Genomic DNA, 12601 nt, shown 5'->3' with positions numbered 1-12601 from the left:
TGTATCCCATGGATGTGCAGTTTTCCTGCTAGCACCTAGGGCAAACCACCCCTGCTAGTGAGACGTACAACTTTAGCGTCTTGTCTATATTCAACTTTTCACTATCCTCATGAATGTGGAGTTTTCACCATCAAACTATTCTTCCTGTGAGATGTGCAACTTCGTATGTTGGCCCGGCCAACTGCCTGGCGGACTTGTGCAACTCCGTGTATTGCCTCCGCCAACTGAAACTGCATATCCACAACAAGGGAGGGGAAGGAGTAGCACATCGACTAATAAGCTGTTGGCGTGAACAACAGACTAAGTTGCACATAGCACTGGTAGGGGGTAGGCAGGGTGTGTAAAACCATGAAAAACTACATATCCACGAGTAAGGATGAGAGTTGCACATCGACTAGTAGGTTGTTGGCGGGGCAGTAGACTAGTTGCACATTACGTTCTCATGGTTGGTAGGTTGCAACTTCATAGAAAATTGGATCATGCAGCTACAAAAACTAAGTTTATAAAAAAGTTGCACCATTCAGTACTAAAGTTGCATAATGCAGTACTAAAATTGCACGATATAGCACCAAAGTTGGTATCAGTTTTTTTCGTCAAAATATACTCATGGGGATCTAATTTTCATTGATTAGTTTGATATAAAAGATCTTACGAGCTGATATCATCCAGAATTAAAGTTAGATTGTACTAGTACAAATTGTTGGAATCATCATCTGGGCATTTACATTGCCAACAAGATGAAGTCGATAGCAAGAAAGTGATTGACCATCGGGGTCAAATCACAGCCATCGTCAAAGTGGGTAATACATATCTCTGTCTCCATTCCCTAGCAGTCCTTGTCTTCATCTTGCTCCAGATCGAGGACGAGGTCATTTCCGCTCCCGTGGCCGTGCTTCATCAGGCCGCTACACTTCATCCAAGCATGTGCTTCGTCCTCTCCCAGTCGCTACAGCCACGCCTAGACCTCATGCCGTCCGCTGCTTCCCTTCCTCCTGCTCCGTCCAAAGCTTCCTTCGACCTTCACCTAGTTTCAACAGATCTGATACATATGGGAACGGCGGCGCCTGAATCCAGTCGAGGGGCGTGATGCCCGTTCCCAACTTGTGGCGGCCGGTGTGAGAGGAGCGGAGGTGGCCGACGCGAGTTGTGATGGCGGCGGATGCGAGAGAGATGGGGACGAAGGGTTGAAAGGGGTAGATAGCGACAGCTGTTTTGTGGTTGAGAGCGCCCGACCGGATAACACCTGGTCCACGCGTGCGGCAAATCAGGGCAGGTCGAGCGGCGAGGGGCCGGCCGCTCGTTCCGTCTAGATAGTGCGCGGCCACTTTTTAGATTTTGGGAACTTCCAAATATGGTTCCTTTCCACGGCGTTTTTATCGTGGTTTTCCACCAAATACTCTGCCGTCGGCTCGTCGCCCCCGCGCTCCACTCGACACACTCCGATCTGGACAGCCGCTGCCAGCACTCCAACGGATCCACCCGGCCGGCCGGCGGCGACCATGGAGGAGGAGCTGCACGCGCTGCTGCGCGACCTCGACGCGCTCAAGCAGCTCCCCGACCCCGCCTCCATCGACCGGGTAAGCCGCCGTCCGCTCCCTCCCTCCCCAGATCTCGATCCCTTCCTCCGGTCACCGCCCCACATCTTCCTCTCCCCTGTTGCCAGATGCGAGATCGCGTGGTGAAGATGATGGGCCCGTCCGGCGCCGCTGCCGCCACCCGGTCGAAGATCAAGGTACGATCCGATGATGGCCCCTGCCAGGCTTCTAGGTGGCGAATTGGATCTGTGTGTTTGTGGAATTGAGAATTGACTGTGGCTTGCGGATTGGGGTTGCGTGGCGCAGGACATGAGCGCGGAGGTGGTGGACAGCAACCCCTACAGCAGGCTCATGGCGCTGCAGCGGATGGGGATCGTCGACAACTACGAGCGCATCCGCGACTACTCTGTCGCCATTGTGGTGAGCGTCTTTTGCTCTCATCTGGCTTTGAGGCGTTCTAAAGCAATTCGAGCTGGCAATTGGCATGGACTGGACCTGTAAATTTTTCCTCTCTAATAAGTAGAGGATGTTAGTCGGTATACCATGAAGTTATCAGATGGAAATCATGGATCAAGCAAATATGTAGTGGGCTTGGATAGTGACTGGAGAGCACTTTTCACTTGTGGCATAGTTCTTGTACTAGGCTTTCCTCAATGAAATATTGTGGTTACCAACATGCACTCAAGCCCACGAGAGTTTGATGTCAATGCTAGCCACATCAAATCTTTTCAGATTGTTCTAGAAATGTTATCTTATGCAAGGTTCAAGGCAGAATATACTTGTTTGGTGAGGATCTTGGGTGAAGTTCAGTTCTGATGAAATCACCAATTTGCAAGATCAAATCAGTAGTCACAGAGCTAAATATAATTAGAGATATAAGATATGCAACTTAGTTTTTTGTCCGCCAAACATATGTCCGCAGTTGGTTGTCTATGCCTGCATATCAGCAGACAAAGTGATAGTATACATGTATTTTTTTAGGGTGATAGTATATGGGTATTGGCGTTCCTATTAAGGAAAATGTAGCGGAAATGTATGTTTTGAGCAGCTGCCTTTTTTCATCTAATGCTAACTGCTAGTAATTTAATTGAATTTCATGACACACAATTGTTTGTTTGGTTATACACATGCCATTTCTGCACAAAATTACAACCCTACTAGACCAATACATGTTTCTTTAGTTATATGGAACAACAGAAAAGAAATGGTTGCAACTGTACAATTTACTTGAGCAGAACATTTCTTGGGTGAAGATCAAACATTTTTTAGTTTACAAGATCAAACTTTGACTTTTAATGTTCTTGATACATTAGTACATGCTCCACAGGGTGTAGGTGGTGTTGGTAGTGTCGCTGGTGAGATGCTCACTAGATGTGGAATTGGACGCCTCTTGCTATATGACTATGACACAGTTGAGCTGGCTAACATGAATAGGTTGTTCTTCCGACCGGACCAGGTAAGCTTCCATGAAAATCTTTATCTGCTCTCTCCTTTCTGTGCATGATACCATGATGTGCATTTTCTTAATATACATAGTGAAAGTTTATTTTCTGAAACACTGTTTACACTCTTTTATTGAATTGATTATACCTACTACTCTCCAAGAGCATAACCTTGGCCAGACTAATAACAGTATCCTTGTGCTGTTAGGTTGGAATGACCAAGACTGATGCTGCTGTGCAGACACTTAGCGAAATAAATCCCGATGTCGTATTGGAGGTGAGAACTGTGCCCATTGGTGACAGTCATTTATGTGGCTGCCCTTTCCTTCTTCAGCAAATTGATCCTTTCATCAGATTCATGACACTACAAGTTTTCATAGAAGGGCGAAAATGTAGGCCTTACAATTTTCAGGATAAACACTTTTCTTTACCCAACGCAGCCCACTTGCAGTGCTTATCAGTATCCATATCCATAGAATTTGTTTGACCGAAGAAAAATTGCCGTTGATATAGTGGATCACATCTTCTAATTCACCATGCTGCCTAATTTTGGACCCCTCTCATTCAATTGAGGTGTTCAGTTTTGGATTTGTTTCACGATTTTGACCGGGTCAACAATTTCTCAAGGAGCTCTCTCATTTAATTGAGGTGCTCAATTTTAGATTTGATTCACGATTTTGACTGGGTCAATGATTTCTCAAATTAATTGGCATCAACCAGCCTAGAAAAACACATCAGTCCCATGCACCCTCTCACCACCTAGGAAAAGAAGCGCCAACATGTGACATTATAGCACCCCTATAGTATGTCAGCCACCAGCACAAAAAACCTCCCCACATAATCACACCACCAAGAAAGCCCACCAAAACACCATCTTATAAAAAAGAAAACACCATTATTTTCCCCACACGCCAAACCAAATAACATTTTCTTTATGAAATCCCAACAACACCAATGGCGCAGCGAAGCGCACCCAACCCTTCTAGTGTTACACTATTCCTGCTTTGTTGTGTAAACTGACATCATTTGTTTTCTTCCCACAGAGTTATTCGTTGAATATCACTACAGTGAAAGGATTTGAAACATTTTTGGGAAGTCTCAAAGCCAGGAGCTCTAACGGGCGCAGCACTGGAGTTGATCTTGTTTTGAGCTGTGTTGATAACTATGAAGCTCGTATGGTTGTCAATCAGGTGAAAATTAGTAACATTATACTTTCATGATTTTGTGTAGCACTTCATCAATCCTCTCAACATTCTCATTCTCTATGGCTTGTTAACTTTGCATGTAGCTCTGCATGTCTGTGATTCAGTGGTGCATTATTTGTTTTTATACTTGCTTTTCAGGCTTGCAATGAGCTTCGCCAAACATGGATGGAATCTGGTAAGCCCAAAACTTGCATTTAATTATGTACTTACTGCTTGTTGGATACCGCTCATATTATCTGCACTTATATCTTCATGCCAATTGTTCTGTCTCGTTGTATTCTGATGTACATAGAAATTTTGTCGTCCACCTTGCCTTTAAAAGTTGCTACTTGCTATACATCCCCTTATGCCTGTATATGCATTGGATAAACTCATCCACAATATATTATTAACCCGTAGGTGTTGTTCAAGAGTTTAATTGAATACATATCTTTTTGCGAGAACATGGTGGGCTGGTGGCCTCTATGGCACCCAAGAATTTGGCAGGAACTCTGATCAAAACAGTTCAAATTGTACATGAATAGGCGAAAGAATCTTCTGTTCCTGTGACCTTATTCTTTTACAGTTCTACTTTAGTACTTGCTAGATATTTTATGAGGCTGCTCAAGCTAGATGCAAATATAGTAGCATTTGATTGGTTCAGAAAATAGTGCAAACTTCAGAGCATGCTACGGAATTAGGCGAGGTTATGTTTCATAAATGTGCACCCTAGGCTCCATACTTGCATTTCATGGAAATACACTACATTCTTAAATTGTATTGCAGCACCAAGAATAGATGCTTAGTTGTTGTTACCTGCGTGACTAGCCCTCGGTGAGAAATGGACAATTAAATTGTGACATTTTCGCCTTCATTTCATGCTAATTCTCTTCATTTATAATAATCTCATCAATGTGGAATGCACTTGACATGAGAACTTATGCATCAGGTGTGTCTGAAGACGCTGTTTCTGGTCATATACAGCTATTGGTTCCTGGTGAAACTGCATGCTTTGCATGTGCTCCTCCATTGGTACTTACTATGTATCTCATATTTTGTACTCTTCACGTCGTACCTTAATAGTGTGCTATTATGCTTTTGATTTTAGTTTCTGCCTTTTTTTATTCTTCACAGTCGATCTAATTAGTTGAGGACTTGAGATGTCCTTTTGCATTTCCTGGATTTGTATTTAATCTGTTTATCTTTTGTAACCTGTTTGTGGTACTTCTGTGTAAAGGTTGTAGCATCAGGAGTGGACGAGCGTACACTTAAGCGAGATGGTGTTTGTGCTGCTTCTTTGCCAACTACAATGGTGAGTCCTTTACTTCGTTCACTTTTGTTTTTGCTTTGTTGTTTTCTCACCGGGCAACAATTTGCTCAAAGCTGTGGAAGCTTGGTTCTTCTGATCAGTCACATTCTTGTGCCTGTTTAGCAGCTATAAGTGGGACGCTGGGAGTGTTACTAATTTGGTTTTGGACTTGTTTAAATATGCTTATCTACTGTACTGTTGACTCTCAGCTTATGTTAGTCGACTTCTGTTTCAAGATATTTCTTGATTCAATTGGATCTATGCATTGCTGGACATAACTGCAATGCAGTGCACCATGCATTTAACGACTTAGCACTACCATCCCAAAGTGACAATGCATTCTAGTCACTCTTAGTCACAAGATTCCTGTCTCAAAGTTAACCAAAACCATTCTGAACATTTTCCATGTCCCATTTGTTTTGGCTGATGAACATGTTCTTTGCAGGGTGTTGTTGCTGGACTGCTGGTCCAGAATTCTCTGAAATATCTGTTGAAGTTTGGTCAAGTTTCCCCTTACTTGGTAATTGCTTCTATCTAGTTGTTGTGATGCTGCGACCGCTGTTGGCATGTTTTAAATGACATAGTTGGGCTCTCTATTTTTGGAAGGAAATTATCAGAGTTTGTTAGTATCATTTTCGTTCCTGTAGGTTGAAAGGTTTCCCATTGTGGCACATGTTTATCCAACATATTCATCTCAAAATTCTGAACATTTTCTAATTATCATATTTTTGCGACGTCCTCCTATTTTTGCAGGGATATAATTCACTTAAGGATTTTTTCCCGACAATGGAAATGAGACCAAATCCACAATGTTCAAACCCAGCATGTCTTGAGAGACAGGTGCTTATTTTCACTCTTGCTTCCTTTTGGTAATCTTTGCTAGTTACAACTGTGACTGTTTCCTAATGGTATCCTGGCGTTCATCATTTTTAGAAAGAATATATGCAATCAAAACCTGCTAGAGATGCAGCGGCAAAGGCTAAGATGGAAGCTGAAGCATCCGCAGCAATTGAATACCCGGTTCACGTGGATAACGAGTGGAACATTAGGTACATTGCCCCCTATTCTGATTGAATTCATTCACACATATAAACACATCACAGATTTTGGTCTAGATGTGGTTACTACCAACCAGTATAATTAGAGCATCTCCAACAGCTTACCTATCCCAAAAACTGCCACAATGACCTAAAAACAGCTCCAGCAGATTACCCATCCCTAAAACTGCCAAGAAAAAACCTTGCATTGACTCATTATTGATCAACTAATGTGGTCCCTTGATTGAATGTCGTCATATCCTCTGAATTTCAGATTCTCACCCAAGTTAGATTAGAAACTTAGACATGAAATTTCTCGGTGTAAATTAGGTGTGCTATTTCCTGCCAACGCTACAGATCTACAGATCTGTGCTATGATTTTCAGCAGCTTTTCCACAGCAGACAGCTGACAGTTGCTTATTTGAAAGCCACAGCCCAACCAAACGCCCCCTAACCTAATTGTTCTGTTCAGTGTTGTTATGCATAGTTCTATACCAAATGGAGCTAACAAGATTGGATGTGTTCTAAAATGTTCTCAATCCTATATTGAACTACTATGTTTGTTCTTCAGAACTACCCAGCCACTACTTTCAGTTTGATGCTTGCTATATTTTCATGATTTTGCGTTTCTATGTACATAATACAAGGACTCCTTTATATACTTCAGAGTATGTAGTCCCATATTCAGTATACCTCTTAAATGAATCTATACCTCTTTATCATTCTCGATATACCATACTAAGATACCTCAATGCAAGTATTACGAAAAAACATCACCGGGGCCTCTTAGTTTTTGCAATATACCATTTTTATGTACAAATACACAATATAGCAAACTATGCAAAATGTAATTGCTAATGAAGTGTATTAAAATGGTAAAGAGGCATAGTCGATTCATCTAAATGGTATATGAGGAATGGGAGTACGTACATACTCCCCAGGAGTACAGAATTATTTTCCTGGTGAACTGAATACCCATCGCAGAAGTTGCACGGAGTTTCTTACTTGCAGTGTTTTCCCCTTCTGCAGTGTTCTTGATGATAGTGACACGGCAACGTCAAGCGTTCAAAGGGCTGCAACAGGTAAAATCAAATTCTAAGAACGAAGCATATTTCCCTATTTACCACTCCTGATGTGATTTTACCTCGTTTGAAAATCTGTGCAGACATCCTTCCAGAAGGCCTTGTCCGTGAACTTCCAGATGAAGATTCCTACGTGGAGCCACCTGCTGCACCAGCTAGCTCCGGCGCTATCGACGACGATCTCGAGGAGCTCCAGCGGCAACTCGACGCACTAAACTCATCTTGACCTCGCGCGGATCCGGCTCAAGCAGTGCGATGAAAACCCAAACCAGATACCATTGTTTGCGTCCCTTCCGGCAGAACTAGCGATTTCAGTCGATATAGCCTCTGCCCAGCAGAGAAATGTTAGCTGATTTTCCAGTCATGCAATTTTGAATCGGGCGATGTAGATCTTAAGAGGCTTATCAGAGGAGCAGCTTATGGAAGCTTGCTATAGACAAAGAGGTTTGATAGAAATTGTGAACCGTGACAGCATACTGTAAAATCATGTTAGTAGATTGGTACTGAACTTTCCAGCAAGAAGTTAAAAAATACCGTATTTTACCAAGAACGTACATACACATAGCACCCAGGACGACCATCGCTTTGCCAGTCACCTCGTTTTAGCTGGAGACACCCGGCCACTGCGAAGTGGAACCAACACTGGTCGACTCAGGGTGTGTTCGGTTGCTGTCACCAGATGGAATGGCATGGGTCCGTCCCGTCCCGAGAGCCCATTCTCACGTTCGGTCAATAGATAGAACCAGAACCCACCAGTCCCAGAAAAGGGAATATTCGGTCTATATGCGGAACCGACGCATACCTCCGATTCGAGCGGACGAGAAGGAACGCGCCTCATTCCCCTCGCACCCGAGCCCTATCCTCTCCTGTCTCTCCTTCCCAGCGCCGCCACCCTCCCGCATCTCTCCCTCCCTCTCGATCTGCCACGCCCCCGCTCCTCTCTCAGCGCCGCCCCCCACACACCTCTCCGGCGCCGGCTTCCCTCTCCTCCCCGTCATCTCCCCCCTGCGATGGCGCACATCCCGGGCTTGGCTGCGACCTAGCAGCAGCGGCGACCTAGCAGGCAGCGGCGGCGGCGACCTAGCAGGCGGCGGCGGTGGTGACCTAGCAGGCAGCAGCGACGAACCAGCAGGGCGGCGACCTAGCAGGCGGCGGCGGCGGCGGTGACCTAGCAGGCAGCAGCGACGAACCAGCAGGGCGGCGACCTAGCAGGCGGCGGCGGCGGTGACCTAGCAGGCAGCAGCGAAGAACCAGCAGGGCGGCGACCTAGTAGGCTGCACCGACGAATCAGCACGGCGACGACCTAGCAGGCTGCACCGACGAACCAGCAGGGCGGCTAGCAACATAGGCAAGGTACAGTTCCATTCCCTTCTCTGTATATACATGCTGATGCTTAGGACAGATTTATGTTTCTGTGTGTGCAATGTTCTTCCCCAATTTCTTCCATATATTGTTGTCAGATCCATGGTTATAAGTAATTGGTAGCCATATTATTGATAGTATGTATCATTGTAGATGGTCAAGATAAGCAAAAGAAAAAGGATGGCTAGGGGAGCAGCTGTTTTTGTTGCATTAGCTGCAATGGCAGTCATTGTTCGGGCTATAATAAGGAAGATGAGACCACGTATTACCTATGGCCCAATGCATGAAAGAGATCGAATCAGATTTGATTATCTAAACCAAAAAATTTGGCAAAGCGATGTGTTATGCAAAAACATGCTAAGGTTTGAAAGAGCTGCATTCTTTCGTTTGTGTGGTATATTGAGGGATCGCAATTTGCTAGAAGACAGTCCACATCTTAGTGTGGAGCAACAATTGGCAATGTTTTTGCATACAATTGGGCATAACCTTCGGAATAGAGTTGTTTCAGCCAATTTTGGTAGATCATACGGCACAACAAGCATCTATTTTAGAAAGGCTCTTCATGCCATAGGCGAGCTTCGTAATGATTATATAAGGCCACCATCATTGGAAACCCCCGCAAAAATTGCAGGAAATCATCGATTTGACCCATATTTTAAGGTAATTTCAGAAACTATTCCTTAGCTATCTAGCCTATATGATATGCCATTTAATACTGGTCACTATATAGGATTGTATTGGAGCTATCGATGGTACACATGTGCGAGCAGGTGTTACCAAAGATGTGGAGCCTTCTTTTCGTGGTAGGAAAGCCTTTACCACTCAAAATGTGATGGCAGCAGTAGATTTTGACCTCCGCTTCACATATGTTTTGGCTGGATGGGAAGGGTCCGCACACGACGCGACCGTCTTAGCTGATGCATTAACTCGTGAAAGAGGCTTACAAGTACCACCTGGTAAGAAGTTGACGTAGATAGAAATTGTCCATATGTTACTGCCTTAAGAAACCATTATAACCAATATTTATTTTTATTTTTTAGGAAAGTACTACCTAGTTGATGCTGGTTATGGAGCCAAGCCAGGGTTCTTGCCACCTTTTCGTGGCGTGAGGTACCATTTGAATGAGTGGGGCAACAATCCGGTCCAAAATGATAAGGAGCTATTCAACCTTAGGCACTCATCTCTACGGGTGACGGTAGAGAGGGCTTTTGGATCTCTCAAGAGGCGTTTCAAAATTTTAGATGATGCCAAACCGTTCTTCACTTTCCCGGTCCAAGTCGACATTGTTATAGCTTGTTGTGTTCTTCATAATTATGCACTATCACAAGGGATCGATGAATTCATTATACCGGAAGTGACATGGACCACCCAACCAATTCGAACATCAAGGCAACAATTAAGTGACAATAGGGCCTTGGTAGACCATAGGCTACAAATTGCCGCCCAAATGTGGGAAGATAGGCAACTCATGTATGCAAATTTATGAGTGCACCACACTATGTATTTGTAATGTTTAAGGAACTACCTTTGTATTTATTTGATGGCTGGACAAGTTGTGTATTTATTATGTCAAACAATATATTTGTGATAATATCATCCATTTTATTGTAACATTTTGATGGCTGGGCAGATTGTATCTTATATATGTTTAAATCATGTGCTTGTGATGCTTTAATCCATTCTTTTGCAATTTTTTGATGGCTGAACAGAAATGGACAATGTTGAAGTTACCGCTGCAAGTGGGATCTCTGGGAAAAGTGGGGTCATGGTATGGACCACTTCCATGACCAACACTATGCTAGGTTTTTTGGCTGACCTTGTTGCTAAAGGGAAGAGAACTTCTAGTGGATTCAGGGAGACACATCTCAAACAATGTGCTGCTGTTTTGAACGAGCAATTCAAGCTAGCTATCACCTCTGATCAAGTTAGAAACCATCTCAAGAAGTGGAGGAAGATTTGGGTCAGGGTTGTCAATTTGAAGAATTTAAGTGGAGCTCTATGGGATGAAGATACTTGCACAATTAGGCTCAGCGAAGAACACTATGCAGGTCATTGTATGGTAAGCTTCTTGTAATATGAACAATATCATCCCATTTTCTGCCTTCATTATGCTAATGACTTGCAAATTTTTTGTAGACCCACAAACCTGATGCTCCCTTCTTGAATAACCCAATTGAACACTATCATGCCATGGCGACCATTTTTGGAACAACCGGGGCTAAGGGGATGAATGCAAGGTCTGGAAATGATCTTCTTTCTATTGACGTTGATGATGAGGAGAATGGTGAGGTGAATGGTGAGATCAACACGTCACCGCAAGTTGGTGAGTCTTGTCACCCCAAAGGACCACCAAAAAAGAAGGCCAAGGTGGTGAAAGTTCTAGAGGATCCACTAGGTGCCATTCTCAAAGATGGTTTTAAACTTGTGGCTGAAGCTCTTGTGAAATCTGGTGGAGATGATGATGATATACCCGATGACCTTTGGGATGTAGTCTCTAGTTTGAAAGAATTTGATGAAGAGCACCTTGCCCACTACTATGCTCATCTCGTTGACAACCCCAAGACGGCAAGAGCCTTCATGAAGCTTTCCGAAACCAACAAATCTGTTTGGGTGAGTAGGTATGTGAAGAAGAACTTCTAAATTCGATATGGTTGTATGATTGTCAAGTATGTGAACTTGACTTGTATGGCTGTAGTGCCATTGGGTTGATATTTGGAATGTGAACTTGTATGGCTGTATGTGAGAGACATGTGTATTGGCTGATTGCTTTTGGATGTGCCAAATGAACTTGCTACCTGATTCTACCTTATGATATTATTGGTTGATTGCTTTTGGATGTGCCAAATGAACTTGCTACCTGATTCTACCTTATGATATTATTGTTGATAATTGTGTTCTATGTCAATATATATTATTGTGTTGTTTTTCTTGGAAATACAAATGAAATGCTGCCGAATTTTTGAATTTCTGTTATTCAATTTTTCATTCCATTCTTTCAAACCAAACACTGGAACGGAACCAACCCGTTCTACTTTTTTGCACCTACTAAACACAGGAACGGAACCGACCCATTCCTCTGGAATGGAACCATTCCATTCCGTGACAGTTGGTTCCTCAACCAAACACACCCTCAAGGACCTGTGGAACTGCAAGAGGTGACCAGCACCGCTGCTGCAGGCTGAAGCCCCAGAGTTGGCGTGCGACTAAGGACCCGTTCGGCGATCCACCAGCTCCTAGGATTTGCGGAGTGGCTGTTTCCGCTTCCGGAGCGGAGCCGTGGAGCGAAGTGACACCAAACAGGTCCCAATTGGGGTTAGGGCAACTCCAATGTTAGTCATCAAACTGTCCGCAAATGGTTTCAGTTTCAAATGTCTGGACTAGACGACTGAAACATTTGTTTTGGCTATCCCGAGCCCTCGTGGACTCCACGTTCATGGAAGCCAGGGTAGGTGGCAACCACAATGCTGATGCTCGTGTATAAGCCGGGTATTTTTTTTTTCCTCGATAAACTGAGTGTTTCATGTAAGCCGGGCACATTTTTAGCTATACTTGGCTTAACCCGTGATATGCCAAGATCTGCGTTATGTCCAACCCGTGATATGCCGAAGATCTGCGTTATGGCCTGTGCTTTATTCATGATGCTTGGCTTG

At 43.9% G+C, this 12601-nt stretch overlaps 2 protein-coding genes across 2 annotated transcripts; both read left to right on the top strand.

Moving 5' to 3' along the window:
- The first annotated feature begins 1339 nt into the window (after positions 1-1339).
- Positions 1340-8143, top strand: LOC125520281 (ubiquitin-like modifier-activating enzyme 5). The gene is made up of 14 exons (XM_048685161.1): positions 1340-1577; positions 1664-1732; positions 1842-1955; positions 2863-2991; positions 3186-3254; positions 4021-4167; positions 4321-4357; positions 5111-5193; positions 5399-5473; positions 5916-5990; positions 6224-6310; positions 6404-6519; positions 7537-7589; positions 7673-8143. The coding sequence occupies exons 1-14, from the start codon at positions 1500-1502 to the stop codon at positions 7813-7815; spliced, it is 1275 nt and encodes a 424-aa protein (XP_048541118.1). The 5' UTR covers positions 1340-1499; the 3' UTR covers positions 7816-8143.
- A 2572-nt stretch (positions 8144-10715) lies between these two features.
- On the top strand, positions 10716-11597 carry LOC125525102. Its single transcript, XM_048690130.1, has 2 exons — positions 10716-11010; positions 11088-11597. The coding sequence occupies exons 1-2, from the start codon at positions 10717-10719 to the stop codon at positions 11589-11591; spliced, it is 798 nt and encodes a 265-aa protein (XP_048546087.1). The 5' UTR covers position 10716; the 3' UTR covers positions 11592-11597.
- Positions 11598-12601: the final 1004 nt, after the last annotated feature.

Source organism: Triticum urartu, chromosome 7 (genome assembly GCF_003073215.2).
Source record: "Triticum urartu cultivar G1812 chromosome 7, Tu2.1, whole genome shotgun sequence".
NCBI lineage: Eukaryota > Viridiplantae > Streptophyta > Magnoliopsida > Poales > Poaceae > Triticum > Triticum urartu.
This window is presented reverse-complemented; position numbering and strand designations above follow the sequence as displayed.